This window comes from Melozone crissalis, unplaced genomic scaffold (assembly GCF_028551555.1).
Source record: "Melozone crissalis strain CALT ecotype California unplaced genomic scaffold, PUWL_Pcris_2 ptg000004l_1, whole genome shotgun sequence".
Taxonomy (NCBI): Eukaryota; Metazoa; Chordata; class Aves; order Passeriformes; family Passerellidae; genus Melozone; species Melozone crissalis.
The window spans coordinates 42386102-42413707 of record NW_026535782.1 but is presented as its reverse complement, the minus strand read 5'-3'; the positions used below and the strand labels follow the sequence as shown (position 1 = coordinate 42413707).

The window sequence follows — 27606 nt, the reverse complement described above, 5'->3', positions numbered from 1 at the left end:
TTTCAGCTCTCCCCTGCCCATATTTCCCCACCCCAGGCTTCAGCCCTCTGGCTCTTAGCCCCCCTCCCACTCCCACTCTCAGGAAAACTCTCTTAAGAGTAGGAACAGGCTTCTGTCTGAACCCTTCCCCAGGTTTCACCTCTGGTGAGCTGGGACCAGCACTGCCATCGTGATTTCTTCTGGGCACGTGCATGGGAAGAGATGGATCAAGCAACACCTACTGTTCTATTTTTTTAAGCCTGGACAGCTCCAAGAGGATCCTCATATTGCAGCTGGTCCAAAGCCTCTCCATTCTGGTTGCAACTGCTGTGGAGTAATCAGCCACTCATAGCACCCACATGCTGCAGGGACAGCTCATTCAACTCTTCAGCCCATACAAAGGGTATAAATCCTGTGTCTCAAGAGCCCTTTCTCTGATTTTCTACCTGTAAGAAATTCAGAGTCTGCAGGCCTAGAGCCCCTCTGAGAACTCCTAGGATGGAGAGAAAGACAAGACCACCATGGACTGCACGACATTGGAAACAAATGCAAATCCCTCTTTATTTTAGGACATGTTAGTGTCTCACAGAAACAGGCAGCAGCAGTTCATTCACTCAAAAGAAAACCATCAAAAATTCAGTTTTTCAGGTTACTCCTCAAAACATCTCCAAACAGATACATAAATTATTTATAAATATGCAAAAATTACTGCAGGAACAATGACTGGTGTAGCAATCACAGTAGAATTTCCAGTCATAATACAAAAGTAAATCCAAATTGTCCCAGGGTTGGCTTCTTTGGTGGGAACTGATCTCAGAGCATTTCAGTTTCAAGTTAAGAAAAAAGAGAAATTATCTTTCTACAAAGCCAAGGCTCTTGTCCCTTCCTCTGAGCTTGCTGTAAAGACAGGCTTTCACATCTCAGCCCCTGAGCGAAGTGTAACAGCAAATCAGTGGCACAATAAAGTCCTGGGTGGGGGAGGCTGCTCCCTCTCCAGGCAGTGTTGCCAGCCCATCTCAGAAGGAACAGGAGAAGCTGTTGCAGAAGACAACTGTCTCAGGAAAGACTCCTCCAAGGCCAGTTGCAGCTTTCTGCATTGCATCCACTGCAAAAAGTTGCAGCATTTCTGCTCCCCTTCAAACTGGGTGTGTTGAGAGAAAACCAATCCCTTTTCCCCAAACTACACACACTGAAATACCTTGGGCCCAGTGGGCCAAGCAATCCCTGAAACTTTATCAGGCCTAGGCCCATTCTGTGACATAGGAAGGTGCACGGTGCTTTGTCAGTGGAGGTACTGCACAGACAGGAGACATTCCAGCTGCTACAGCTCAAGACAATTAGGTGAGGGCTCTGGATTCTGGGTCAGAGAGCAGGGCAGCAGAACCAAGCACAGCAGCAGAGATGGGGCTACAGCACAAAGATAACTGTCAGCATTTCACAGCTATCATACATTCTGTGTTGGGAATACACGTGTATGTGCACTGGTGTCTATTCAATATTAATTCCTCTCAATTACCACAAGTCTGTCCATCACCTCGACACCTTGGCTCAAGGGCAAATCTGAGCGATGTCAGTGTCTCCTTGCTGCTCCTTGCCTTCAGAACGCAGCGTGGGAGCTCCAGGTCAGTCACAGGCAGAGATGCTGCACCAGCTGCTCGAACTGCTCCCGTTGCTGGTAGATGTAGAGCTGGGTGTCCCACAGGGCGTTCACCAGCACGGTGTCGTTCACCTCGTCCAGCATCACCTCCGTGTGCAGCTGAGGGCTGAGCCTGCGGGCACAGACAGCATCAGCAGCTGGGCACAGACACAGAGCTGACCAGGCACCAGCAGGACACTCCCACCAGGCGGCTCTCACCGCCAGGCCCTTGGTCTGTCAGGCTTGCAGAGCACAGACCTTCCCCCTCCTTCAAGGCCAGGCACACTCAAGGCTGAGGCACAGTGAAGCAGCTGCAGCACACCAGGGACAAGTCTAAAACGGGCTGTGCAGGGTGCAACGGGGCAGGATGCACATCCTAAAGGGCCGTGCAAGACAACACCTCCCAAAGCTCCCTCAAGCAGGCCAGACCCGGCGTGCTGGGTGCCTGAGGCCCTGTGGAGGGCCAGGCACGCTTCCTCCTGTCACTGAGGCGTGTGCAGGGGCAGGTCTGGGCAGGAATGCCTCTGGAGGGGATGCCATCTGGGATGACGCACGGCACAGCCAGGTCTGAAGTGAGAGGACAAAAATAGGGCTGTGCAAGAGAGAGGAAAGGAAGCTCCTACCGGAAATAGGGGATATCCGTCATCTCACACCAGGCCCTGGCACGATCCACAGCTGGGCCGTCTGCGTCAGTGCACTGCAGGAGAAACAGGCACTCACTCACAGCCTGCCTGCCCTTCCCTGCCCACCACAGGCTGCCCTGGCACCAAGCCCCAGAGGGAAAATAAAAACCAAGGGCATCCTGGATGGCACTGCTCGCCACCAAGAGCTGCGTGGCTCTTCTTTTTCTTTACTTTTATCATAAGGGCAGCGCTCCTGATCCTTGGGACACAAGAATTGCACCCTACAGACCCTTCATACATCACAGCACAGAGTGGATTGCCTCATGGAAACTCCCAGAATGACAGCCTCCTTGGGATTTCATCTGTATCCATTCTGTCCAAGCCCCGTACAGCAGAGCCTGTGATTACTTCAGGCCTACTGGGCTATCCTGGGACAGCTTCCCTGGGAACCCTGAGATAAACGACAGGAGAAGCAAAAGGACTCTGGGTATTTTCTCACTTCAGGAAGCTAAAAAGGAGATAAAGCAACAACATTAAAATCATAGTCAGAACTTCAGTTCTGATCTTTCTGGCTTTCATCCATTTAGAGTGTTTTCATGAACAACATGTAATGATCATCTTCCTGAAGCACACAAGCTTCCTAACTACAGCTCTCAACTATTGTTTTTAATTAATGACTCTCTCACTTCTCTACTATTTACTAATTTCCTCAGAGGGAAAAACAAAGCTTTTCTAAAGAAAAATGAATTTTCTGTTTTCTGAGGGATGATTAATTTTTTTCTCCCACGTTGGTCAGATGATAAACAATTCTTCCTGGAAAGATACTGAGTTTCACAAACTCACACCTGCAAATGTTCCTAAGAGTCACTGACCACCATCCTGTCCTTAGCTCCTTTCAGCTGCAAGAATATCCCTTGGGGATGAGTGTCCCTTTGGGGCACTCAGAACCCCAAAGAATCAGACAGGTCTTCAGGCTTGCAGTGCTCCTGCAATTTCTAAGTTACCCACTACATCCACAGTCAGAGCAGAATTTACTTCTCAAAGGGGGAAGCGGCAAACTGGAAACCTTTCCTCCCTCCCTGCAAGCAGCCCCAGGGGTCTGTTGCCATCCCCTCCTCCCAGTACTCACACACTCCACCAGCATCTTGCCAAGCTCCCTGGCTCCAAAGACGGTCTTCGCCAGTTGCCAAGGGTTTGAGGGGCGGAAAACGTCCACAGAGCTCACTGCGACCTGCGGAGGCTTCCCTGTTCCCAGGGACACCACCAACCCCAATTTCCTCACTTCCTGCTTCCGACCCTGAGGACAAACAAAAGAGCTCTTTGCAATGACCAACAATGAAAGTGAAGCATCTCTTCCACAGCAGCTTCCTGGGGGAAGCTCTGAAAGCCAAGGCAAAAGGCTCAGCTGCCTTTTCTTCCCCCATCCTCCCCCAAAGTATGGCCTGGTGAGACAGCTGTAACCCACAGGACTTCAGCAGTTGCACTGCTGTGTCCCTTCTCCCCTGACCACACCCAAACCCATGGGACCCCCTGGAGATGAGTCCTAGGACCAGATGACCACGAAGCAGTCCAACTCTTCAGTCACTTTGGCAACACATCTCCCCTTTCAGCTATAGGGAGCAATAGCTGCCACTGGTTATTCAACTTTTTGAAGAACTTGCCACACCACACAAGACATTCACTCTTCAGTCTTGCAGAGTACCATACCCTTGTCTTCTCCATTTATTTTTGGGCAGAAAAAGGCCCTGCAGAGCTATGTCAAGGGCCACATACAACCATCAACTCAATCATTCTGGTTCAAAGAAGCAAGGAGAGGCTGATGAGACTGTCTCCCCATCTCACACCCTTGTTAGGAGAGGTATCTCACCTCCCAGACACTATTCCCAGCACATATCCCCCTCCATACGCTCCCTTTTAGGGTGCTGCACTGCTAACTTGTTTATCCACTAAGATGCATCCACTCTCACACCCGCTTCTTCTTCAAGAGAGGCTCAGTGGGGCCAAAATCCTCCAGTTACCAGTCAAGGCTAGGATTTCCCTCACCTTTTTGATTAGTGTCTTGTTGTACTCGTGGATCTCTGCCATGGCATCAAGGGTGGGGTTGTTGGCCAGCAGCCCTCCATCCAGGAATCGGCCAATGGGCCGGAAATAAGTGGGAGCTGCACCGCTGGAGCGGGCAGCGCGCCACACGAGCTGCTCTGTGAGGGACAGAGAGCAAAAGGCCTCCTGCAGCAACTCTGCTGTGCACAAAAAGCTCCCCAGCTCCACCAACATAAACCAGGATGGCTTGCAATCCCAGGAAACCCTGCCCTACATGGTTGTGCCTCTTTCTACCAACATCAGGGTGCTTGGATGCACAGGATGACTCTGAGGGACTTTAAAAGATATCCTCACCACTTCCTACATATCCTGGGTAAAATTCACTCTCTATCCATTTTCTTGCTGCTATTTTGATAGGGAACCAGGTATGTGCGCCAGACCAGGCAGCAAGCTGGAGGGGGCTGCATGCTTCAGTTACATGGCATTTCCATGTTTTTCTGTAGGAGCCCAGGGAAAGATGCAGGACTCCTCTAGCAGGCCCATTCTCTCATCTACTGGAACAGGGCCTGGCTAGTGAGGTTCAGGAGAAGCCAAGGGAGGAGGAGAGAGAAAAAATGGGAATCATTACTAGGACCTAGTTACAAGCCAAGACCAGGGATGAGCCATTGCTGATTTTCAGGGAGGAAGAACATGAAATCTGAGGAATGGAACTAACCAGCTGGACTAGTGTGTACCATCATTTACCTTCTGGCTGAGTGAGTGGCTGGAAAGATGCATTTGTCTTGTATTCAGTAGAGCATTTTGTCTCTGGTACAGGGTAATTCCGGAAAAGGTGGAGCTCAGCTGGCTGTCGGTCACACAATGTCCCTGTCACCATAACCCTGGAGAAGCAGACATGAGAGAATGAGAGTAAAATAGAAAAAAAAATACTTATGGTTTCAATAGTCTGCACGTCACACTCCTCCAGATCTGCTCTAAGGCTGAGCATCTCTGCTGACACAGGTCTAGAGCACGTGTGAGACAGCATCAACCAGCACAGCCCGCGGCAGGACTTACTTGGGTTTTTGGACATCTGTCATTTTGGTGTTCTCCCCAAATTCCTTCTTCAAGAACTCATCCAGGGGCTCGGACTCGTAGGGCCGAGAGCCCCGGAACACCATGTCCTTCATGCGGAAGTACAGGCAGCGCATGTAGTCCATGGACTTCCCTGAGACGGGCAACAGTGTTGGCAGGAGCAGGCAGTGGGAGGAAAGGCAGGCAGAACAAACAGCACATCAGAGCAAGGCTTCCCCAGGACAAGTGGGAGTTGGCAGGCATCACTGCCAATTCCCTTCCCAAGCTGCCTGCCTTGGTTGTCAGCACCATGACTGGGAAGGATTAGAGAGGAAGAGCAAGCTCGGAGCAGCTTCCCGTTACCAGAACGTATCAAACACCTTGCCCTAAGGCCTCTGTGAAGAGCACAGGAAATACAGAACATTGAACTCTGCCATTATACACTCCCCAAAATCCAGAAAGCTGCTCAAAGCCAGCTGACATGAGAAGCAAGCGCAAAGCCAGGTCAAGGCTTTCCTTCATTAAGAAACATCCCTTCTCTCCTTTGGCAGGACTCAGAGAGGCAGCTCCCACCACACATCTGCTCCCCCAGGAGGAACACTCAGACCAGAATGAGAAGGGATCCATTATGTCCTCACCATGTACAATAGCCAAGGCCAAGATCCCTCCAGTGCTGGTCCCTGCAATCCAGTCAAAGATCTCACAAATGGGACGGCCTGCAGCCTTTTCAATAGCCAGGAGAAGCTGGATGAGCACAAGGCCACGGATGCCCCCTCCATCCAAGCACAGGAGCCGGTCCTGACTGCAGAGAGACACACACAGATGACTGGGAGCTGTGGGACAGATTATGAATCACAGAACACTCTGTGGGAACACGGCCCTGGGGACAGGAAGCTATGCCAGCAAGTAGATTGCTGCAGACTGTGTAACTGGTGAATAAATAAATCCAGCAGCGCCTTCTCGGGTGCAAATAAGACACATCCAATAAGCCTTGTCAGAGCTGGTGCAACATCCTTTGCTCCTGCACAGCCACCTCGAACCTCTACACCAGAAAGAGAGTGACCAGCCAAAACCACACCCAAGTCCCTTACTACAGAGTAATGGGTATTGGGTCCTAAATAAAAAAAGCAGACAGACCTAAATCCTGCCAGCAGCACTTCAGTGCCAACTCCTTCTCCACTGCACACAAGGTGAGGCGCAGGCACTGCCAAGACAGTGCAGAGGAGCTGAGTGAACATCAGGGCAGTGTGCAGAGATGGGGAAAACACAAAGCCAAAACAGTGTTGGGTGCCCAGTAGCACAGGGAAGGGACAAAGCAGGGTTTCACCTCCTGAGCTCAGGCTCCACTGCAACTCCAGGCAGGACAGGCAGGGGTTATTTAGGGAAACAAGAGATTTCTCAAAAGATGCTGGAAAAACTGCAATGTTGATGGACATGAAATAATATCAGCTCTGAGGATGCCAACCCCATAGGTGTGGGAGGGGAGAATTCACACAGAGATTTCACCTTCAAGTTGCACAGGAGCCTAGACAGAAGCTGCTCCTCACTTACTTTCTTCTAGCCTCACAGGGCATGTCCACAACATCTGGTGCCTTCAACAGCTGTCCAAGCGTTGTGGAAACATACAGAAGGTCCTTGTACCCTAGAGGGCCATGAACATGCAAATGGGAAAAAATGAATTAGAGATCACCAATGTGGTAACTGATTTCCACCATAAACAAAAAGAGAATATCCAACTCCCCCGTCGAATAAAGATCCCTGCAGGAGACACAAGCCATCTTACCCACAGCCAACAGGTACCCCCAAATTTAACTCCACACCAAAGGACAGCAACACCACCCTTTGGAGCAGGCAGCTGTAGATGCACTGGAAAAGACAGGATTTGGAGAAGCAGATGATGTGCACAGTGGATGAGAGAAGGCAGAGCCCAGCAGCATGCCCACTACGCAGTTTACTGCAAGCTGTTAGGATAAAACCTAAATCTACTCCTCAAAGTAACCTAGGCAGGAGAGCTGTGGGGACAGGGTGACTTGTCATTACCCCTCAGCTGACGTTCACCCAGGCCACCCTGGGTGTGGGGCACCAATCCAAGCTAGGTGAGAAGCCAGCCTGTGAAACCAGAAGAAGAAAGAAGGGGGAAGAGAAGTTACAAACTCCTGCCAGCACCCAGGCCAGAAGGAGGCTGTGGACAACAATGAATTGTGGTGAGGAGGCTCTTCAAGGGCAGAGCCCACAATAAAAAAAGGTTTTGCTCTGTCACTGCATCAGAGCTGGAACTGGGTAAGGGTTGCTTTCACTGGGCTGTGGTGAGAAGAAAGTCCTGGTGTCAACAGCCACTGAGATTTATAGTGACACAGACACATTCCGGGATTGTCCTCTGGCCCCATAGGAGAGCCTTTGCAAAGAAAACCTCCAACCTGAGATGGGAAGTGGTCCACAAGCAGATGTCAGCCACTTTCATGCTCTTCTCATGACCCTCCAAGTCAACTCCCCTGCTGCCTAGTCCACAACCCCTCTTGCTGCCTGCTCCTGAGCTCTGGAGCTCCCCAAAGGCACAAAGCCCATCGTTTAGAATTGACCTATGTGCTTATTCTGGGCAGCACAGACCACAAGGTTCAATACAATCAAATGTCTCACACTAGGCTTTTCCTATGCATAACAAACCCCATGATCAAGGTTGCTTATCCTCAGGCTTCACCCTCTCCCTCTCCCAGATGCTCCAGGATCTCAATAAGTGACACTTCTAAATCTCCTTGTGCCCAGCACAACACTGGGAGGTCCTCAAGGCAGACCAGCACTTTCCCTTCTACACATGACCCAGTGGACAAAGTACCTGCAGGCTAAGTGCCCCCTCTTCCAGACATGTGAGGGAATCAGTGTTTCTTTTTACAGAGCTACATTGTGTCAGGTCTATAAAACAAATGTTTTGAGTACAAGAGTTCAGAATACACAGAGAGGAAAAGCAGAGAAAAGAGATGGGATCCTGGAACAGGTGAATGAGGACAGTCACCACAGAGTCAGCAGGCAGTGAGAGCTTTGACAGTTCCCAGAGCACAGCCCATCTGAAGAAGAGGTCTGAGACAGCACTGTGAAGCAAGAAGGGAGAGAAGCCAGGGAGGGCCAGGGAAGGCTTTACCTAAGCTGTTGAGGTTGCTCCGTGGGGAAGGTTGGCCTTCCAGGAAGGAGGCAGCAGATGGTGCCAGGCTTGGGGAGTCAGGGTTGGGTGGTGGGTGGCAGCGTTCGGTGCCTACAGTTTGCAGCAGGTCTAAGAGCACTTTCCGGTTCGCACCTTCGGTGACCAAGGGGGAGTTACAGATCAGAAACAGAATCAGGGCATGTGCACACCAGGGGGGAACATGCTCCGCTGAATTCACAGCAGGCCTGACCCTCACAAAGCCTCTGGGATGACCTGGGAAAGGGCAAAAACATCCCAGGTATCTCTCCCTAAAGGCCAGGCAGCAGGACTTGTGCACAGCAGGAGTATCCACTGCTGTGCAGCTTCAAGGGTGCGTGCCACACACTTCTTTGGCCCTGAAGACCTGCCCACGTCTGCCTGTGCCTGGGCAGCTCAGCAGTGCTATCCCGTTGTGAGCCTGCAGCGCCTGACATGGTGGCCCGAAACGGGGGAGTGCATGCCAGCTTTTCTTCTTGCATCCCTGTTCCACAGAAGAAAAATTCATCACGGGCTATTAATACAAAGCCAGTTCTGCTAGCAAAGCAGGTACCTACTATGTGAGCAACTAGAAGCTGGGAAAGCATGTTGGAGAAGCATCACCCATGCATGGCACGTTTTCACCTCTCCCCAAGACACTGTTTTGGCCACCAAGGGGAGACAGGATGCTGGGCTCACCCTGTAAGGCTGCTGACGCGCTCCCTCACCTTTGCTGCTCCTGGCTGCCAACAGTCCTGGTGTCTCTCCAAAATCATTGGGGATCTCAACATCTCCTCCAAAGACAATGATCGCTTTGATCATATCCAGGTGGTCATGCTAGGGAACAAGGGAAAGCTCAGTCCAGAGCCGCTAGATGATTTCTCATTCCTTCCCTCCCTTTTTCATTAGCCAAAGCACCCACAAGGGAACCCCACACAAACAGCCAGAATTTCAAAGGACTCTGTCGCTGTCTCAACCCTTCCAGAGAACCGTCTCTCCTCCCCAGCAGCCCTGCAGGAGCTCACCTTCATGGCGAGGTGCAGCGGCGTGTTGCCGTCGCGGCCGCGGGCGTTGGTGTGGGCGCCGTGTGTCAGCAGCACCATGGCGCAGTCCAGGCGGCCCCTCTGCACGGCGATGTGCAGCGCCATGTCGGCCGTGCCGCTGCTGGCGTTCACCTCGGCGCCGTGCTCCAGCAGCAGCCGCGCCAGCTGCGCCCGGACCGCGGCAGGGACAGAGAAAGCAGCCGTGAGCACGACCGCCCGGGCACTCCGACCATCCAGGCCTCGTGGCAAACAAAGCAGGGCAACAGGAGGGAGCCTTAGCCTGCACACAGGCGGCTGGCAGATGCCAGCTGAATTGTTCCAAGCGCTGGGGTTTCTCTGTCTTTTACCACAGAACTAGATGGTGGCTGCACAATCTGGCTGGAGCTTCTGGATCCTTTGGGACTGATACACAACCATAATAAATGGCTGAGATCAATGGAAAAAGAAACAGCTCCTACTCAGGCCAGGATCCTTGCAGACTGAAATAAAAATTCTGCCTTCTGAGTTTCTCTTTATAAGCCAAGCAAATTCAAGTCTGCTCTGAAACTCCACAAGACATTTCTGAGAGGAATGGGTTATTGCAGGAGGGAAAAGAGCCCTCCTACAGCAATGCCCTCTGCCAGCAATAAGCATCATTCAGGTGCTCCAGCACGGCATATCACCATCCTGCCCAGCTCTGGCAGGAGATGGACTTTCCTCCACTCACCACCACTCTGTGCCTACCTCACACTTCCCCTGCAGTTTCTGAGGCAGCAATCTGTTTGCTCCCAGGAAACCGGCAGCTAATGAGAAGAGAGCTCCCTCCAGGGGCAACTACGCTTCAGGGACAGTGCTGCAATTTCTTCAACAAAAGGGAAAAGGGACAAGCTGGCAGCTTCACAGCCATGGATGAAATACTAGGAATGAGCCCACCAATTTATTCCACTGCAAGGCTCCGCTGCTCTATTCCCTGTGGCAAACAGCACCAACTGGCACAGTGCAAAGAGAATCAAACACTGGGCTGCTGGCTGGCCTCTGACACTCCCAGGGCTCTGCACACACACTCAGACAAGTTAGCCACAGAAGGAATTAAGTGGGTGCTGGGTAGCAGCACAGGCCCTCCCCATGGATTGGCTCTATTTACCTCTGCCTTCTTTGCCCAGTGCAGTGGAGTGGCATCATAGCGCGGGTCCTTGGAGCAAACCTGGCTGGCATCTGCCTCCAGAATGGCCTGGGCACACCTGGGAAACACAGTGAGATGACAGGATGGGTGGCTGCTGTCTTGACTCAAAACCTCCACTCACATCACCGCCTGCCTTCTGCCCAGAGGAAAACCAGGAAACCCTGCAGCAGCAGCATCTCTGCAACAGCTGCGAGCTCCTCAGCTGCACTTTTTTTCTGCTCTTCACAGAAAGTGCGGGCACAGCAGGAAGCACACAAGCCAAGTGGTGTTGGGAGCAGGAGAATCTCCCCAATTACAAGTTGTGGAGCAACATCTGGGTGCTTCTCTAATTCAGGAATATGTAATTTCTGGAAACTCTCCAAATCTGAGAAGCAAAATTCTTCTCCTCTCTTTCCATGGAAACATGGGGATAGAACTCTAATAGTTAAATACTTGCTGAAATTAAGATTCTGTGTACTTCCCTATGAGTGAAAAATCACACCTGTTGTGAAGAGACCAATATCTGGTGCCTAGAAAATAGGGTAGGTGTGCTAATCAAATTTGGTTATCTTCTCCACTACCACCAAAAAACCCTGTACCAGAGACAGAGCCCCAGTGCAACCTCAGTGACCTATCCCCATTCTGGGCTTGTAAATGGAGGTCTCATGTTGGGAAGTACTTTTCAAAATGCTTAAAAATCAGCAATCAGCAGGTAGTGTTGTCTTGAAAGCCCTGTTTGTAGAGCCTGGACACTCTTTGAACATTAAGTGTTATAAAGCATATACAAATGGAATTGAATTTCTCCGAAGAAAACAGGGAGTAAATATTGTGCTTTTTTTGATTCCCTTCCAGAGTGTGTCATTAAGAGTCAAGAGTACCTCTGGTCTACAGGAGATAGGAAAAACTAAGCTTTGAAATGAAAGCTTATTAGGATCAGAGCACTCAAAGACAGAGGTACAGCAATTAATACTATCTAAGCATCAGCCCATCATCTTCCTACAGCTCATTCTGAAAAAAAGCATTTCACAAACATATCTTTTTAAATCTGTCTTTCTCCTGATGTCTGATACTGAACAAGGTATTAATTCCAGGACAAAGAAGTTTTATTCTGAAAGCATTTCCTTCTTTCCCACACCAGCACTTCCCTTTTTTTTTGCCAGTGACTACACACAAGACCTGTCCTACTGAGCACAGCCCTGGCCAGTGCTGAGCAAGCACACAAGCCCCCAGGCTGGAGGGGACCCTACATACCCCTTGTGGGAGAACTTCAGAGCTGTGTGGATGGGGTAGCCCAGCGTGCCCACGACGCTGCAGCTGGCACGGCACTTCAGCAGGGACCGAACCATGTCCTCCTTGCCCAGCTGGCACGCCAGGTGCAGAGCTGTCAGCCCCTCGTGGTTCAGGTGGTCCAAGCCAGTAGTTAGGGGTCTGGCCAGGAGCTGGAAGGAGGAGACAGTAAATAAATAAGTAGACAGACAACATGGAAGAGCACTGTCTCTTCTTGCGCTCTGAGGACAGACTCTGGAGCACGGGACCCCTCACAATGCTCCAGCCTGTCCTCTCCATCCCTGCTCCCTGTAAATTGCAGATCTGTTACGTGCTGACTGCTTTGCTGCAGAAAAGTACCTCATTGCCACACTGGGAAAACCCTGCAAGCCTCGTGCACACATGAGAAACGGGAATTCAGTTTTTTTAATTTAGCAAGGAATCAATACAGAAAACAAGCAAACATGAGACAGACAACAAGCCAAGTTGATGCCACCAGAGAAATAAAGAAGATGATATCTTTTTAATACAAGGTTCCTAACTGCCCACTCCACAGCATGGCAAGCCCTGATCCTCATCCTACCTCATCGTGCATTAGGAAACTCCAACATGGACGGGTGGGCAGACGGAGAGCTGTCACAACAGGTATTGGGCAAACGTGAGGGTTGCAGCCATGGGGAAGAGTCAGTCTCAGGCTCACACCAAGTCTTGGGGAGCTGACAGACCTCAAGAGCCATGTGCAAGGCCACCCACGCCTTACAAACCCGGTCACTCTGCCCAGCCTTTCTCAGCAATCAAGAACACCTACAACTTCAGACTGTCTCTGCCTTGAGGCTCTGATCACTGTCCCCCATGCAAGGCCACTCAGTTCAAACAGCAGGTCCTGAAGCTCAGGACAGCCCAGGGCAGCTCCAAACTGTCCTTCACTCTGTGGGCAGCACACAATTCCCCATGGCAGCCTCAGCACACACTTCCCTACAGGAGCACTCTGCCCAAAACCAAACACCCTGATCACAGGAGAGAGGGAACAGACAGCCACAGGCCTGAGGAAAAGCAGGATGAAGGCCTGATGCAAATAGCAGCAAAGGATTACTTTCTGAGGAAACTTGCTTAACATCCTTGTTTGAGTGCTGGGCGGAATGTGCACTCTGAATATGGGAAACAGCAACAGTAACGAGGGGATGCTAGAGGCTGAAATCAGGCTCAAGCAATAACTCAACAGAGGGAGCTGACTTTCTCCTCCCCTGTGTGCAGCTGTTTTCTCATCTCTAGCACAGCACAGAGAGGACGCGTTCTAGTCCCACTTTCTCCCAGACCAGAAGTCGCTCCCACCTCAATGATCTGGGGGTTGTTTCCTCGCACAGCATAGTGGAAAACAGTCTCCCCGTTCTTGTCGGTGATGTCCACGCGTGCGTGGCACTCCAGCAGCTCCAGCAGGCACTCCACGTCCCCCTTGCGGCACGCCAGGTGCAGCGGGGTGCAGCCGTCCTCGCTGTCCGTGCTGTTCACGCAGCTGCAAGAGAGGGCTCGGAATGGCACGGGGAAGAGAAGGGCGGGCAGCTGCTCCAGGAGCTGACACAGAGGTGCCCTCCATCTGTCCCATGTGGTGTGACCATGAGGCTCAGGAAAGCCCAGCCTCTTGCCAGGGAAGAAGCACAGGGAAGGGACAGCAAGCAGCCCCGCCCTGAACTCTCTCCTTGATATGCTGCTTCTTGTCCTGCCCTCCATATGGGATCAGCTCCCTCTGCCCAAAGGAGGGCAGGAGGCAGGTTACACTCAGCAACCTGGCAATGGTGCTGCTATTTGCCCTCCAGCCCCCCAACTCCTCACCAGTCTGCCCTATCCTCGGTAAACCTGTGCTGGTTTTGGCTTGGGTAGAGTTAACTTTCTTCACAGAGGCTGGTGTGAAACTTTGTTTTGGATTTGTGCTGAACACAAAGCTGACAATACAGAGATGGTATTGCTATGGCTAAGCAGGGTTTACACAGAGCCAAGGCCTTTTTTGCTTTTCATACTGATCCACTGGCAAGGAAACTGGAGGTGCAGGAGAGGCTGGAGGAAACACAGCTGGGACAGGTGACCAAAGGGATTTTCCAGCCCATATGACACCATGTTTAGTATATAAAGCATGGGGAGAAGGAGGAAGTGGGGGGGGACATTTTGAGTGATGGTGTTTGTCTTCCCAAGTCACCACAATATGTGATGGAGCCCTGGAGGTGGCTGAACACCTGCCTGCCCATGGGAAGCAGTGATTCAATTCCTTGTTTTACTTTGCTTGTGTACATGGCTTTTGCTTACCCTTTCTTTATCTCAACCCAGTTTTTCTACCTTTTGCCCTTTCAATTCTCTCCCCACTTCCTCTTGTGGGAGAATGATGATTGGCTGCATGGGGCTCACCTGCTGGTTGGGCTTAAATCACAGCAGAACTTCCCCATGAAAAAACAAGTCCTTGTGTCCAAAATCTCTTTCCAGACAGTCCTACCATACCTCCCCTCTCATTGCTTACAAAGTGAGCAAAAACCTCCTCCAAAACTCTGCTCCACGAGGGTTGCAATAACCTAACCCGTGTCTCTAGCAGGACACCTCAATCCTTTACTTCAAACACCAGGCCCTGCAGCAGCAGGCTGCAGCCCACCAGCCAGCTTCCCCAGCAAAGAAGGGACACTCCAATAGCGCCCAGCCTGCCCTCCCAAGCTCCTTCTGAGCAGGGAGCCCCAGCAGACAGCGTGCTCCTTGCCTCAGGATGTGGTTGTGCCGGAAGGTCTCGCGGCGGCCGAACTCCACGGCGATGTGTGCCGGGGACCAGCCGGGGTAGCTGCGGACGCAGTCGCTGAGCTGCTGCAGCTCCTCCAGGGACAAGGGCTGGCACGAGCTCTCGTAGAAAGGGCGCAGCTGCCGGGCATACTGCTCAAAGTACACCAGGGCATCTGCTTCGTTGTCCAGCTGGAAGAGCCTGGAGAAAAGGCAAGCATGGGGTTCATCCTGCTTAAAGGAATAACCCCAATCCCGTGTATCTGAGGGAAACGGCTCTTTTCCAAACGGCAGTGCTGGGAATTTTCCTCTTCTTCTCCAACTAGTGTCATCCTTGTTCCAAGGGAAGCAGGGAGACTACTTCGCTGGAAGAGAGCATCCCTGTTCCTGAACAATGTTAGGTTTTGCTCAGAAGTATCCTGTGGTTGCTGAACACCAAAGGAACGAGCAGCAGAAATGCATAGGGACACATGGATGCCCTGAACCATACCACGGCCGTCTGTAGTCGCAATGTTTGGACCTGGTCCTGATTCCACGAGCTGTTTTGCGGCAAATCCTCCACCAGCACACTTCCACCCCTCCCAGCCCACCTGCTGCTTCAACATAACACCCCACGGCCTCGAAGCAGCCCCGACATCGGCAGCGTGGGGTCTTTGTTTTCCCGCGTCAGCAGGGACGGCTAAAGGTCTGTCACTCACCGGAACGCGACCTGCGGGCTCTGCGGATTCACCAGCAAGCAGTCCCAGGAGCGAGAGAGGCTGTTCTTGTAGAGGGCCAGCCTGCCCTCCTCCTGCAGGCACGTGTGACCGGCGTACTCGGCGGCGGGCACCTCCCTCACGCGGTACGGGTTGGAGAAGATCTGCGAAACGCTGCTGAAGGTGTCCAGCAGCCGCCCAAAAAACTGCATCTTCCCGGAGCCTCAGGCGGCTTCTCCCGAGGGAAAGGCGGCCCCTGGCTCCGCCGGCCCTGCCCTTGCACGCACGGCGTGGCCGGAGCGCGGCCGGGTGACAGCGGGGCCGGGATCGGGATCGGGCTGGGTCCGGGAACGGGATCGGGCTGGATCCGGGGATGGCGCCGGGCAAAGCACGACGGGCCCCCAGCGCCCCCCGCGCGCCGCCCGCCGCGCGCCCCCCGCCGCCCGCCAATCGCCGGCACCGCCCCCCGGGACGGGCCAATCAGCGGCGTCGCTTCCGGGGCGGGGCCATGGGGGCGGGATTAAGGCCGCGCCCGCCGCCTACCGCCGGAGGAGGGCGGAAGGCGCCATCTTTGTGAGGGGCGGGGCGACACGGGTGGGGCCGCCCTTCTTCAAGCGGTAGCGGCCCGTTTCTGTGGGGCGTTCTGCTCCCGGCACGGCCGGTCATCGGTCCTGCGCCACCGCTGAGCTCGAGTACAAGCCAGCGCTTTTGCAGCGCGGTCGTGTTGACAGCGCGGCTGGCGATGCGTGCTGGCACCGCGCGGCGTACGCTGGCACGGCGGGGCACTTTAAGGGCAGCGGCCGCCCCGCGCGGCAGCGGCGGCGAGGGGGCGTGGTGAGGGTGACGTCACCGCATGACTGTGTTTTTATGAATGAAAAGAATCCGCGGGTGAGTAATCGCGGAGAGCGAGGTTGGCGGCGCCGCCCGACGCCCCGACCCGGCAGCGGCCCCGCGGGAACAGCGCAGCCGCCAGGTGAGCGCCGGCCGGAGCGGCCCCTCCGCTCCCGGCTTGCCTTCGCCCCTCGCGGGGCGGACGGGAGAAGGGGGCGGCGGGGTCCGGCACCGGCTGGAGGCCTCTCTGCCGCCGCCGAAGGCGGGGATCGGGACCGGGACTAAGGCTGGGGGCAACGGGACGGGGGGGCCGGCCGGACCACCACGCTCGGGGTCGTCGGTTGTTCCTTTCCAATTCCCGGCCACCGCCCTGGAGGGATCCGCCGCCGCTCCTTCGGCTCCGGCGGCGGATCTCCGGCCCGGATTGCATCAGCTTCCAGCCGGCCCGGCTCCACCTTTCCCGCCGCCCCCCTCCAGCCCCTCATTCCCTTCGAGGGGCTCTCGGCCCCGTCCCGGCCCCCCTCGAACCTCCGAGGGCTCTCCTACCGAGACCGGGGTTCCCCGAGGCTGGGAGAGGCTGCTGGGCTGAGGTCCGGAATCCCGGACCCCTCCTCACTCTCCGACCCCGGGGCGGGGAGGGCCCGGCCATGGGCGAGGGGCAGGCACCGCTTCCGTGACTTTCACCCCTGCGCTGCTGAATCACGGGGCGGCCACTTCACCCGCCTGCGCTTCGTGACCGCGACCCTTCGGCCGCCCCCGGAGCTGAGGACACCCGACCCTTGCGGTGGCACCCGCGGGGCTCTGGCCGGGCGGTGGGGCGGCACCTCCCCGCGGGTCCCGGCTGGGTGACTTCGCCACGGTGTCACTCGGTGGGGCTGCTGCTTTTACTTTCCTTTCAGCCTCGGGCGGATCTCGCCTGTGTTCCCTCCCCGCGGGGAAGGCTTGGCTTCCCAGCAGGCGGCTGGGGCATTTTGAGTCCCCTGGGCAGAGCAGCATCCCAACCCTCTCGTGATGGGATGAAGGAGGGTGGGAGGTCCTTGCCCCATTATTATTATTGCTTGCAGTCATCATTGCTATAAATATTATTACAATGTACTTTTTAAAAGGAGTGGGTGAGTCATGCGGCCCGGGGTGGGGGGGATGTGGGCAGCGGGCAGGGGACCAGCAGGGCCGGTGTCTTCTCTTCCGAGGTGAGGAACACGGGGCTGGCAGTAACCGGCTTTTCTCCTGGCTGCTCAGCAGGGCCGGAGTGAGGAAAGGATGGCTGCAGACGGGCTCTCCAGCAAGGCTTTGAAGGTGAGCACCAGTGGGAACAGAGGCATGGGAATCAGGGGAGCTGGTTTTGGGGGTCTCAGACAACCCAACCACCCCTCTCTCCGGCAGGTGAAGCGGGAGCTGGGGGAGAACACTCCGCTGCTGTCGGATGAGGAGCTGATGGGGCTCTCAGTGCGGGAACTCAATCACCACCTGCGGGGCCTCTCCAAGGAGGAGGTGGCGAGGCTGAAGCAGCGTCGTCGGACGCTGAAGAACCGGGGTTATGCTGCCAGCTGCCGAGTGAAGCGCGTCTGCCAGAAGGAAGAGCTGCAGAAGCAGAAGATGGAGCTGGAGTGGGAGGTGGACAAGCTGGCCCGGGAGAATGCTGCCATGCGCCTGGAGCTCGACACCCTGCGTGGCAAGTACGAGGCCCTGCAGGGCTTTGCCCGCACCGTGGCCACTCACGGGCCCCCTGCCAAGGTGGCCACGGCCAGCGTCATCACCATCGTCAAGTCCGGCACCAACCAGGCCGCCTACTCCTAGTGCTGGCCTCCGTCCCCCGGCTGGACACGGTCCTCCCCGGGGTGCCTAACCCATGAATTGCCTCCCAGCCCTTCCCCAGCCTGTGCCCAAAATCCTCTTTCTCCCATCCCTTGACCTCCAGCTCCCCCAGGTAGGGAGGGCTGCTGCTATGTGGGTGCTTGGATGGAGGACAGGACCTCACTGGTTGCCCCCATAGCCCCCTCCCCTCTTGGGTGTGCAGACAGGAGAGAGCAAACCTACACAGTGGGGAAGCATCCCACAGCTCCAAGCTGGTAGGAAAATGCCAGGTGCCTCTTTTTTGCGAGGATGTGGGAGAGTTAAATGTGGGCCAGGCAGTCCCAGGAGCATGTGCTAGAGAGGGAAAAGAGGAGAGAGAGGTCTTGCAGTGTAGGGGAAGAAGGTATGATAGAAGGGTATCGGCATTGGGCAGACAACCTGGGCCACAGCTGGAGCAGGGGGAGAGGTGGCAGCATGTCTGAAATCTCTGGGGATGCAGATGGCAAGGGAAGGTTAGCAGGTCAGAGGGGGAGATAAAGTGGCTGTGTGTTAATGCCTGGTAAGGATGAATGGAATGGGAAAGCACTGTGGCAGCTTGTGGTGCTGGGGGACCCCAGAGGTGGGGAGATTGGGTGACAGTGATTGGGCAGGGGGGAACTGGGAGATGTGAGTGGGTTAGCCCAGGCTGTTGTCCACAAAGGGGAGAAACAGTGGTGCTGTTTTATCTTTCTCTATCATGCACATCCTTCACGCCTCTTCCTGCTGACAGGACACTCGGCCTGGCCGGCCGTCTGAAAGGCAGCAGCACCGGCAGGAAGGAAGCAGAGGCAGCTGGAGCAGAGATAAACACTGTTTTGCTCAGCACAGGCCAGCTTGTATGGCTCCACCAAGCCCTCCCGGGTGCCCCACTGCCTACAAGGCCCATGGAAAGGTGCTCCCGGCCCTGAGTCAGATGTGGAGGCAGAGAGAGGGGTAGAGGTGCAGGAGGTGGGAAGTAGGGGTGGAGAGCATCCCTACTCCTTGGAGCTGCCTGAGGGCAGGTAGGCTCCTCCCTTTGGTTTTCCTCCAGCTTGGACACCAGTGTGGGACAACCGGCTCTTGAGCAGGCTGCAAGGCTGGAGAAGAGCTGGGTTCTCTAAATGCAGGCAGCACAGGGGAGGGAGCAGGAGGCAGGTCCATCTCGGGATCTGCTGCCTACTGTAGATGATTCCCCCGCCCCTCGTTCTGCCCCTGCCTGGGTATTGCCACGCCAGCCGCCCTCGGCTGCAGCCTCTGTTCTTCCCTGTAGAGAGGTGCCTGCCACTCCTGGATGGGGCACTGTGGTTGGCATCCCCCACCCTGACTCCTCTTGGGTTTATTTATTGCACGAACATAAGTTATTTTCACGTCCTCTTTGCCATTCCGCCTCTCGGCACAGCCAGGATGTTGGTACAGAGCCGTACTTTATATTTTATATATGCAAATCACATTTTATCTTATATAGAGCAAAAAAAAAACTTATTTATTTTCTGACTTACAGTATGTGTCCTACCCGACTCCTCTGTATTTTGTAGACTTTACAAATAAAGCAAGTTCTTTTTTTTTTTCCACAGTGGGAGTGTGTTTGGTCCTTCTTGAACTTGGGGCAGAGCTATGTCTGAGACCAGGTTTTCTGTCTCCCTCTGGCTTTGCTGCAGGACATGCTCAAGAATGTGCCCAAAAAAGATGGGATGGGGGATAGCTCATGGCTTTTTAGGACAAAACCAGATTTGTAGTCTCTGAGAGAAAAGGGCTAAAAAAGCACGCTTAACACACCCCCCAAAGCACTTCCTTTCAGGAGCTGTGCAGCTGTGCTGAATCAGCTTTTCCTGGGAAAGATAATGCTTTTCACTCCAAAAATTCCCCCCAGGCTGTCCTTGGACCAGGTGCAGGAGAGGCAGGTGCAGGGCATCTGTGCCCAAAAACTTCCCTGTTGAGTGACCTTATCACCTTACCTGTGAACAGCAAGGAAAAAAGCAGTGAGCTGCCCACAGCTGGCAGAAGGGGAGGAAGTGTGGAAGGCACCTTATCAGGAGATGAAGCCAGACCTTCTCCCTGTGTGGAGAAGCCATCCTTCCTCAGAGCTGAGCTGGAAATTGTGAGCATGTTCCAAATTCCCAGGTGGGCCAGGTCCCCAGCAGGCTGCAGCACTTGGGATGGTTTGGGGGGTTTGATAGTCCCATTCCCTCTGCCACTGCAAATGGTCCAAGCCCTAAACATTGCTCATGGAAGAAAATCCCAAAGCCATTGCTTGCTGGGGCCCCCTCCCTCCCATCAATATTTCACAGTGAGCACCTAAGGAAGGATTCATCTCTACTCCAGGTTTTTGACTTATGGGTTTCACTCCTGCCTTGGGCCAGCAGTGGTGTCTCAGCCCAGGGTGCTGCAGTGATGGTTCTCCATCAGCTCCTATACAGACATCTAGAGCTTTCTTTCTGAGAAGAGGACAAGAGATCCTGGCCCACCAAGCCTCAGTCCCTGCGAGGAGGAAAAACTCAGAAAAGTCACACAAGACAGCACCACACAGAAGCAGCTTAAGTACAATCTATATTATCTCTATATTTTTATTTGTCATCATATTTGCTCATTTCTGTGGAGTATAACGTCACAAAGACCAAAATAGAGAGCGGCTTGTCGCTGAGCTCACATCAGTTAAACACAATAGGTACAAAACTAGGTGACTCTGTCTTATTTATCATACTTTTTTTCAGTCATTTATATACAAAGAACTACTCTATATGGAAAAATAATAAACAAATCCCATGGGTATGTTACATAGTAAACAAAAAAGGAAGGAAGGAAGGAGAGCGGAAGCAGGTGAGGGAGAGCAGCTCCAAGGGTCTACTCCTGGAACTGGCACATTTCCTGGGTCCTGGGCTACCATGAGCAGACCAACGAGACCATGGATGCCTTGGCCTTCTTGGTCTCAAGCTCTGGATCTCATATTTGTTCCTCCAATAGAAAGTGGCTTCAGAGCCAGTGCTTGCTCTGGCACTTGCTGGTCATGAGGAAGAGCAGGAAGCTCAGTGCTGGATGATTTTGTGTGGTGTTAAAAAACATTATATATATATATATATATATAAAATTATAAAGTAGGGCAGCTGGCTCATTGGGTACTAGCTCACCAGGCTCCTCCAAAGGCAGCTGGTGCAAAAGTTATACTTGAAACCATTACACACAGGATGCTTTGAGAATATCCAGATCCTTTGCACAGTGCATATATATATACACATATATATATATATGTATGCAGGAGACATTTCAAATGAAGTTCTAAGACGTGCTTCTCTAAGCCTGGACCACCTTCATGCTCAATGGGGCAATCTCACAGATTTCAGCCAGCCAAATGCAACAAAGACTGGGGGCAGTCACCAAGTGATACTAGGACATCATCAAGGCCTGCAAATGCAAAGAAAGGGGAGGATGGGAACATGTCCCATGCCCCACTTTCCTAAGAGAGAGTAACATGAGTATCTCACATTAAAGGAATATTAATCAAAGCCATAGAAAACAGAAACAAAATCTGCTCAACCTTCAGCCCTGCTTTCCAGGCGCCTTATGCATGATGAAATTTTACACCAAGCCCACACAAAGCCTGGCAGAGTGTGACTGCATGTCTAATTAAGCAGTCACAAATTTAGGAAAATTAGTAACCAACAGCATGGCATTGCAGGATGTTGTGTGAATGAGGAAATCCAGCGGCAGAGAAGCTGCTGGAGCACTGACCCTGCCTCCAGCTCCCTCAACAGTTTTGTTGATCTCACCTGCTTCACCATCCCTCAGAAACATCAGTACAGGAGGAGGCACTATCCTTAAGCTTTTCCCTCTCTCATCCTCACAGCAGGGAGCAAACCTGCCTCTCCGCAAGCCCTTTTACCCGGCTTGGGCAGAGGTGCTGAATAAATGAGAAGCTCTTCACTCACTGTTGCTTCTGAAACGCTCAATGAACAAGCAGATGGATTAGGAAACAAATGGAAAGGTAAACTCCAGGCAGCAAACCAGACTCCAGTTCTCCTAGCAGGACAGCAAGGAGCAATCCAGAATCACACAGGTCTGCTCTCAGCAAGGGAGGCATAAAGCAGGAGAGGAACAGAGAAACTACAGCTGAACACAGCAGCTTGCTCCAATCTCTCAATTCTGCTTCCTGCTTGCAGGTAGGAGCATCTGAGCTGTAGCACTTGAGTGTGCTGCCTACTTTTCTCCTAGATAATTTTAAGCAAGCAAGAGGCATTTCCTGGTCCCTGGACAGATCTACAGAGGGATCACTTTTGTTTTGGCTCCACTAAGTACTCGTGGGTTCATCCAAAACCCAGCAGAAGCAAGGGGAAGCTTCTCCACTTCCATGGATGCTGGCTCCACCCTTGATAGCACTGCAGGTGCAGCAGAGCCTGTGAAATGTGCAGCAGCAGCAGCAGCAGCAATTGCTGCCTGAGAAAATAAAAGAGACAAATTTGACCAGCCAGGTCATGTCAGGTTTCAAGTCTGCTCCAGTCTGCCCCAGAACAGCTACAGAGATAAAAAAACAAAGGAGTGTGCAACATTCCTTCCTGAATATTCCAGCCTAAGGGTGAAACCTGTGTAGCTCAGGGGAAGTCAGTGATGATGAGCATGGGGAGAGCTACCTGTGAGAGACCAGGACCTGCTCTGGCACCTACCTCTAACAGGGGCAGATGTGATGCTGGGGGACAGGAAACAAGAAGAAAAACTGGTTTTGTGTTTACATATCTTCCCTTCCCAAAGAGGGGTGAAGGGGCCAGAGCTCTACAAACTTCACCATCTATCATAGCCAGCCCTCAGTCTTGTTAGCAGGAGAAAGATGCTCCAGGGAGGCTTCCTGCCACAGGAACGCCAGGGAGATGGGAAGCTTGAACACCTGGTGATTAAAAAACTCCACCCTTGTGAAAATATAATTCCATCCCCTCTGAGCTTTAACAAGCTTTTATAGCAACTTGGGATGCAGGGAGCCAAGGAACTCACAGAAAGCCCTGCCCTTTTCCCCTTCACTCCCTCGAGTGACTCCAGGACTCATAACCAGGTGTTCAGAAGGGTGGGGACAGATGTTCCTTACTTAGCATTCAGGGCAATGGCTATTTAGAAAGACCAGTCTCTGGTGTGGTCCTCAGGAACACTTATGGCTGCATCCCCATCCTATTTCCCAAGGATCACAGAGATGTTAGTACCAGCGAGCTGGGGAGAAAACTGTGGCTACATCAACCATTCAGGAAAAGAAATAGAAAGCAGTCAGGTTGTCCTGTTAGAAAAAAACCAAAAACATTTTTGGCTACAACTCCAGGCTCTGGTCAGTCACACTCTACACCAAGCTGGGCAGGTGTGGAAAGCCAGAGCCCCAAACCCCGGAACTTTGCTTGAATCAATTCAATTTGATTGCTGCCATAGGAATGGGCTCAAGAATGGAGTCCTGACCATTCTGGAACCTCCGCATTGCTCATTGTGTCCGTGCCCACAAAAGCTAATGGGAAGTGCCCACTTCTGCAATCTTTACTCTCTAGGAAGTGATATGACTTCTGTGTTTCTCCATTAATAAATTATTAAAAAAGAACAAAAAAAAAGGAAAGTGACAGCCTGTGCTGGCAGTTTCCCCCCTAGAATTCATCATCGGAGCTCAGCAAGAGGGTCTTCTCGTTGTCACGGGCGCCGGAGCAGCTGTGGGAGCGCGAGATGACGTGGCTGCCATTGCGCCAGGGGGGACCGTGCTCCAGCGTCGACTGCTGCGTGTACTGCTGGTAGGCTGGAGAGAAGTTGTGGATCGCGTCTTGGACAATGTCATGGGGATTCATGGTCTCCTTGAGGCTGCTGGAGATGCTCTTCATGGGAGCACAGCAACCTGTTTGGATAAGACAGGAAGGGACAAGTAAAGAACGCTGCTGCCTTCCCCACACCCTTAATATGAAGGTAAGGAGAACAGGGAACATGCAGTCCTAGATACCGCAAAAGGTGTGTTAAGGACTTCCTTAAGCAGCTGCTGAGGAAATGCCACACAAGTAGCGTTGAGTTTTACCAGTGGTGCTCCTAAACCCAGACACCGTGAGCCAAGTGAATCCAGCACCAAATGGGGGACACACCATGAGAACGGGACATACCCACAGTGACAACGTCCACTATACACTATTGGTGCTGGCCTGAGTGTGCAATGAACACAGTCAGGTAGGAGGTGCTCCTCTAAACACTTTCAGAAGACAAAAACTAAGTAAATTCTAAAAATATAGGAGTTAAATTAAGACTGCTAGGTGGTATCAAAGGGCCCATGGGAAAGAGATCATACAAGTAAAAAGCAGCACAAAGTAAGGAAAAGAGGGAAACGGGCAGTACTAGAGGCAGAACTACCCCATGTCTCATGATGATACCATGAAGAACGCAGCAGATGGAGAATGTGCCACCCCAGTGCTAAGCACAGAGGGAAGTGGGGTCTCCTAGGAGCTGCCATGTCTCATGGCTTCTAGGCTTCATTTCCAGTGTGGGCTTCTGGCTCTGCTCAGTTCTGGGGACGAGCTCCCTAGAGAACCCAAGTATGCTGATCATCTGTGACAATTATAAAGTGAAGGAAGGCTGGAGTGAGAGCAGCTCCTTTGAGAGCCTGCATAACTCTTCAGAGAGAAATTCCCAGAGCTCTGACACAAATGCTCTAAAACTCTGCGTTAATGCCTACACTGCTGTTTTACTACTTGTAATCCAGACAACCCTAAAGCAGCTGTGTGAGGCACTGGAGTCACAGACTTGCAAGGAAAGGGGAACAAGGACAGGGCAGGCTGGGAATCAGGACAGAACAGCATCCCAGCTAAAAACCAACTGAGACAAACACACAAAGCATGCTGTACCTACCGTATGGCCCATATGATGGAACAGCTGCATCAGGGACCAGTGGCCAAAGCAAGGGAGAGATAAAAGGAACAGGAGAGAAAGACAGAGACAGAGAAAGAGGAAATAACAAGAACTGAACAAGGCCCACCGCAGAAACATTCCCCACTGGACTGACCTGTAGTTTACCCTTACATCACCCATAGATCTCATCTCCCCCCACCGTAACCACTGTTCTTCCAAAACCTCTGGGGCTGGCTGGGATGGAGGGGTCACCTACACAGACACTGCCCAAGGGCTGCTGTGTTCCAGCACCTCAGCACAGATCTCCTCCAGAAGGAAGAAAGCACTTTATTTGGAAAACACTGCACAGACTAGGCACAAAACCCCCTTTTCCCAGAGATAACATCCATCTTCCCCAAAATAAGAATGTTCCTTATACCAGCCCAGCCCTCAAAAAGTCATTACAGGAAGATCCTCCTCCTCTGTGACAAACACATTGCCAAAGCACAGCCTCATCTTCCCAAGCCAGATTCAAAACAGAGCCTGTTGTAGGCCCTGTCCCTCCTGCCTTCAGTCTGTTACACAATCTGGAGCAATGGAGTTCCCCTTTGGGGAGACAGGAAGAAGGACAAACCCATTCTACCGAAACAATGCAACATCTTACAGCCCTCAGGTCTGCAACAAGTTGTCGTGGGTGGCATACTGGGGAACTGAAAAGGGAACAGTGCAATTCAGTCAAGGTTTCTGCCCTGGAGAGCTGTTGCACAATAAATCTGTTCAGACACCACACAGGAGGGGATGTGGTGTTTTCCAAGCTATCAGGTTGGGAGTCATATCAGTGTGCTGGCTGCCTGAGGGACCAGCCTCCACCCAGTCTCACTACCAAAGAGACAAGCCATATGCACTGGCAGGCTTCCTACCTTGGGCATCAATCCTCTTGTCCACATACACCTTGTATGTGAAGGCGTGGCGCAGGGCAATGGCTGCAAAGAACATCTCCACACAAATGATGAAGTCTTGATAGCCAGCAGCTACTGTGCCTTCACCCACAGACACATTAGCAGAGTGGATTTTGGGGATGGCACCACACTTTTCCAAGATGGCCAAGAGCATCCCTAAACAAAGTAACAAGTTCATGTAAATGTGCAGAAAACATGGTCTCACAGTAACTGCAAAGAATGGAAATAGCTGTTTGTCCTGTATGTCCTAGACACAAACCCACCCACCACAGGAGCTACAAACAGAGTGGGCTACAAACACACACCTCTGGTCACTTATACAACAGAGAAAGGAAGAATAAAATGAGACAAATACATTTAGGCAAAGAATGTTCAAACACTGACCCTCTTCTATCCTCACCTGACACATAAACTGTGGAACTAACTGCTGTAGGACTTGATTAAGTCCAAAAGGGTAAGAGGAGTCAGATATTTCTGTAAGCAATCCTGTGATCTCAGTGTTGTCCCAAAATAGGTTCTTTCACACAGTGTGCAAGAGGCCAATCCACACAAAGAGGCAAGGTATTTGGCTTATTTACTTATTTAGTTCTGCACAGAAAGGGGTGCTGGCTGGCAAATCCACAAAGCCAGCATGATGACTACCAAAGCTTTTTGCTATTTATACATTTTACTAAACAAAGCCACTCATGTTCCTTGGCTAAAAATTACCTAATTCTCTTTTTAATTAGTATTCTGTATTCTATTGGTTAATGGGCCTCTCCCTGCTCATGCTAATTAGTCTGCATGCTCAGTGTGTCTCTCCTTTCGAGCTGGTGGCTTCCTGGGACAGTGGCCATGATCTCCCCCTGCCAGAATTACCTTTTTCTCTGTTGGAGCTGATTCAGCACAGTTGCTGAGCTGTCTTTATCCGTTTCTTCCTTACCTTGGGGGTTCTGCCAAATGTCTTTGTGGCTTGTAAATTCTGCATTCTTCATGTCCACTATCAGTGGTACATCCCTCTTCCCAAGCTTTGTTAACCTCCCCTGAGGTCACTGAAAAACGTTGATCCCTAAACCTTAACAAGGCAGTTCTACTGTCAAGTAACTCATCTTTCTAACACTTGGACATGACTTAGAGCTTGTTTGTTAGCTCCTGTTCCACACATTAAACCTCTTTTCTTGTTGATCAGAGTTGAAAGCATACAAAGATCAAACACCAAAGAACATAGTTTCTTAAGAAAATTTTGACATTTTTCAACATCAGCACTTGCACTAGCTAGAACAAAAACTGAAGTAACAGAATTTTTCATTTAAGCATATTAGTGTTTTTGACACACCACTGTAAAAAAGAGGTTTCTCCCTGTCCACAGCTTAGTGGCTGAAGAATTTCAGAGAAGACAAAGTGTGTGACCAGATGCCTTAAGATGATAAACCAGACAGCTTATTAGTTAGTCTGTAAACAGGGAGGATGGGCTATACTCCAACAGCCTGAATTCCACCTAAGTTCCTACTCAATTAGTCTTTGAAGTGCAACTCAGTAAACCTAAGTAGGGCATTGAACAGGGAAATGCTTAGAGCCAATTAGTCAGAAGCACTAAGCTTAGGTGGAATTTCAACTTTCTGATTGTGCCTCTGCTTCATGTGTATGAATTTTGAGTGTCCTTCTCCCAGCAGTGGTTCTGTGGCAGTACACACTGCACCCAACCAGCTTGCTCCTTCACATACACCACAGACAAACCATTAAAAGTTTATTTTTAGAGCACTAAAAAAAGCACTAAAACTTTTTAGATGTGTCACTTTAATCAATAAAATGGCAGCATGCAGATAAA

General features: G+C 52.0%; 3 protein-coding genes across 5 annotated transcripts in view; 1 reads left to right on the top strand and 2 right to left on the bottom strand.

The window, feature by feature from the left end:
• Window positions 1-695: 695 nt before the first annotated feature.
• PLA2G6 (phospholipase A2 group VI) lies at window positions 696-15726 on the bottom strand. 2 transcript variants are annotated; one of them, XM_054275409.1, is made up of 16 exons: window positions 15382-15726; window positions 14670-14885; window positions 13265-13445; window positions 11918-12105; window positions 10649-10745; window positions 9508-9690; window positions 9211-9319; window positions 8468-8620; window positions 6883-6973; window positions 5970-6133; window positions 5335-5485; window positions 5023-5159; window positions 4282-4436; window positions 3368-3535; window positions 2239-2312; window positions 696-1748 (listed from the first exon to the last, which is right to left on the bottom strand). In XM_054275409.1, the coding sequence occupies exons 1-16, from the start codon at window positions 15588-15590 to the stop codon at window positions 1607-1609; spliced, it is 2418 nt and encodes an 805-aa protein (XP_054131384.1). In that variant the 5' UTR covers window positions 15591-15726; the 3' UTR covers window positions 696-1606. The 2 variants fall into 2 exon arrangements, with proteins under 2 accessions (XP_054131384.1, XP_054131393.1); XM_054275418.1 differs by lacking the exon at window positions 8468-8620.
• Window positions 15727-16061: 335 nt separating this feature from the next.
• Window positions 16062-19565, top strand: MAFF (MAF bZIP transcription factor F). Of its 2 annotated transcripts, none has more exons than XM_054275492.1 (3): window positions 16062-16351; window positions 17452-17505; window positions 17593-19565. In XM_054275492.1, the coding sequence occupies exons 2-3, from the start codon at window positions 17470-17472 to the stop codon at window positions 18004-18006; spliced, it is 450 nt and encodes a 149-aa protein (XP_054131467.1). In that variant the 5' UTR covers window positions 16062-16351; window positions 17452-17469; the 3' UTR covers window positions 18007-19565. The 2 variants fall into 2 exon arrangements, with proteins under 2 accessions (XP_054131467.1, XP_054131457.1); XM_054275482.1 differs by having other exon boundaries at window positions 16063-16351; window positions 17449-17505.
• Window positions 19566-20560: 995 nt separating this feature from the next.
• Window positions 20561-27606, bottom strand: part of TMEM184B (transmembrane protein 184B) — a 30170-nt gene continuing 23124 nt past the window's right edge. The window contains exons 8-9 of the mRNA XM_054275470.1: window positions 25761-25955; window positions 20561-23866 (exon numbers count right to left, since the gene is read on the bottom strand). Of these exons, the coding sequence (XP_054131445.1) occupies window positions 23625-23866; window positions 25761-25955 (437 nt within the window). The 3' untranslated portion in view covers window positions 20561-23624. The remainder of the gene's footprint in view (window positions 23867-25760; window positions 25956-27606) is intronic.

What these genes read in the sequence shown, in the direction of transcription:
- PLA2G6 (XM_054275409.1), bottom strand. Translation starts at nt 15,590, where the DNA reads ATGCAGTTTTTTGGGCGGCTGCTGGACACCTTCAGCAGCGTTTCGCAG. An exon ending in CGGCACAACCACATCCTGAG is followed by an intron (nt 13,446 to 14,669) that starts GCAAGGAGCACG and finishes CCTCTCTTGCAG; the next exon opens with CTGCGTGAACAGCACGGACA. An exon ending in GGCAGCCAGGAGCAGCAAAG is followed by an intron (nt 8,621 to 9,210) that starts GTGAGGGAGCGC and finishes TGGTCACCGAAG; the next exon opens with GTGCGAACCGGAAAGTGCTC.
- MAFF (XM_054275492.1), top strand. Translation starts at nt 17,470, where the DNA reads ATGGCTGCAGACGGGCTCTCCAGCAAGGCTTTGAAG. An exon ending in TCTCCAGCAAGGCTTTGAAG is followed by an intron (nt 17,506 to 17,592) that starts GTGAGCACCAGT and finishes TCTCTCCGGCAG; the next exon opens with GTGAAGCGGGAGCTGGGGGA.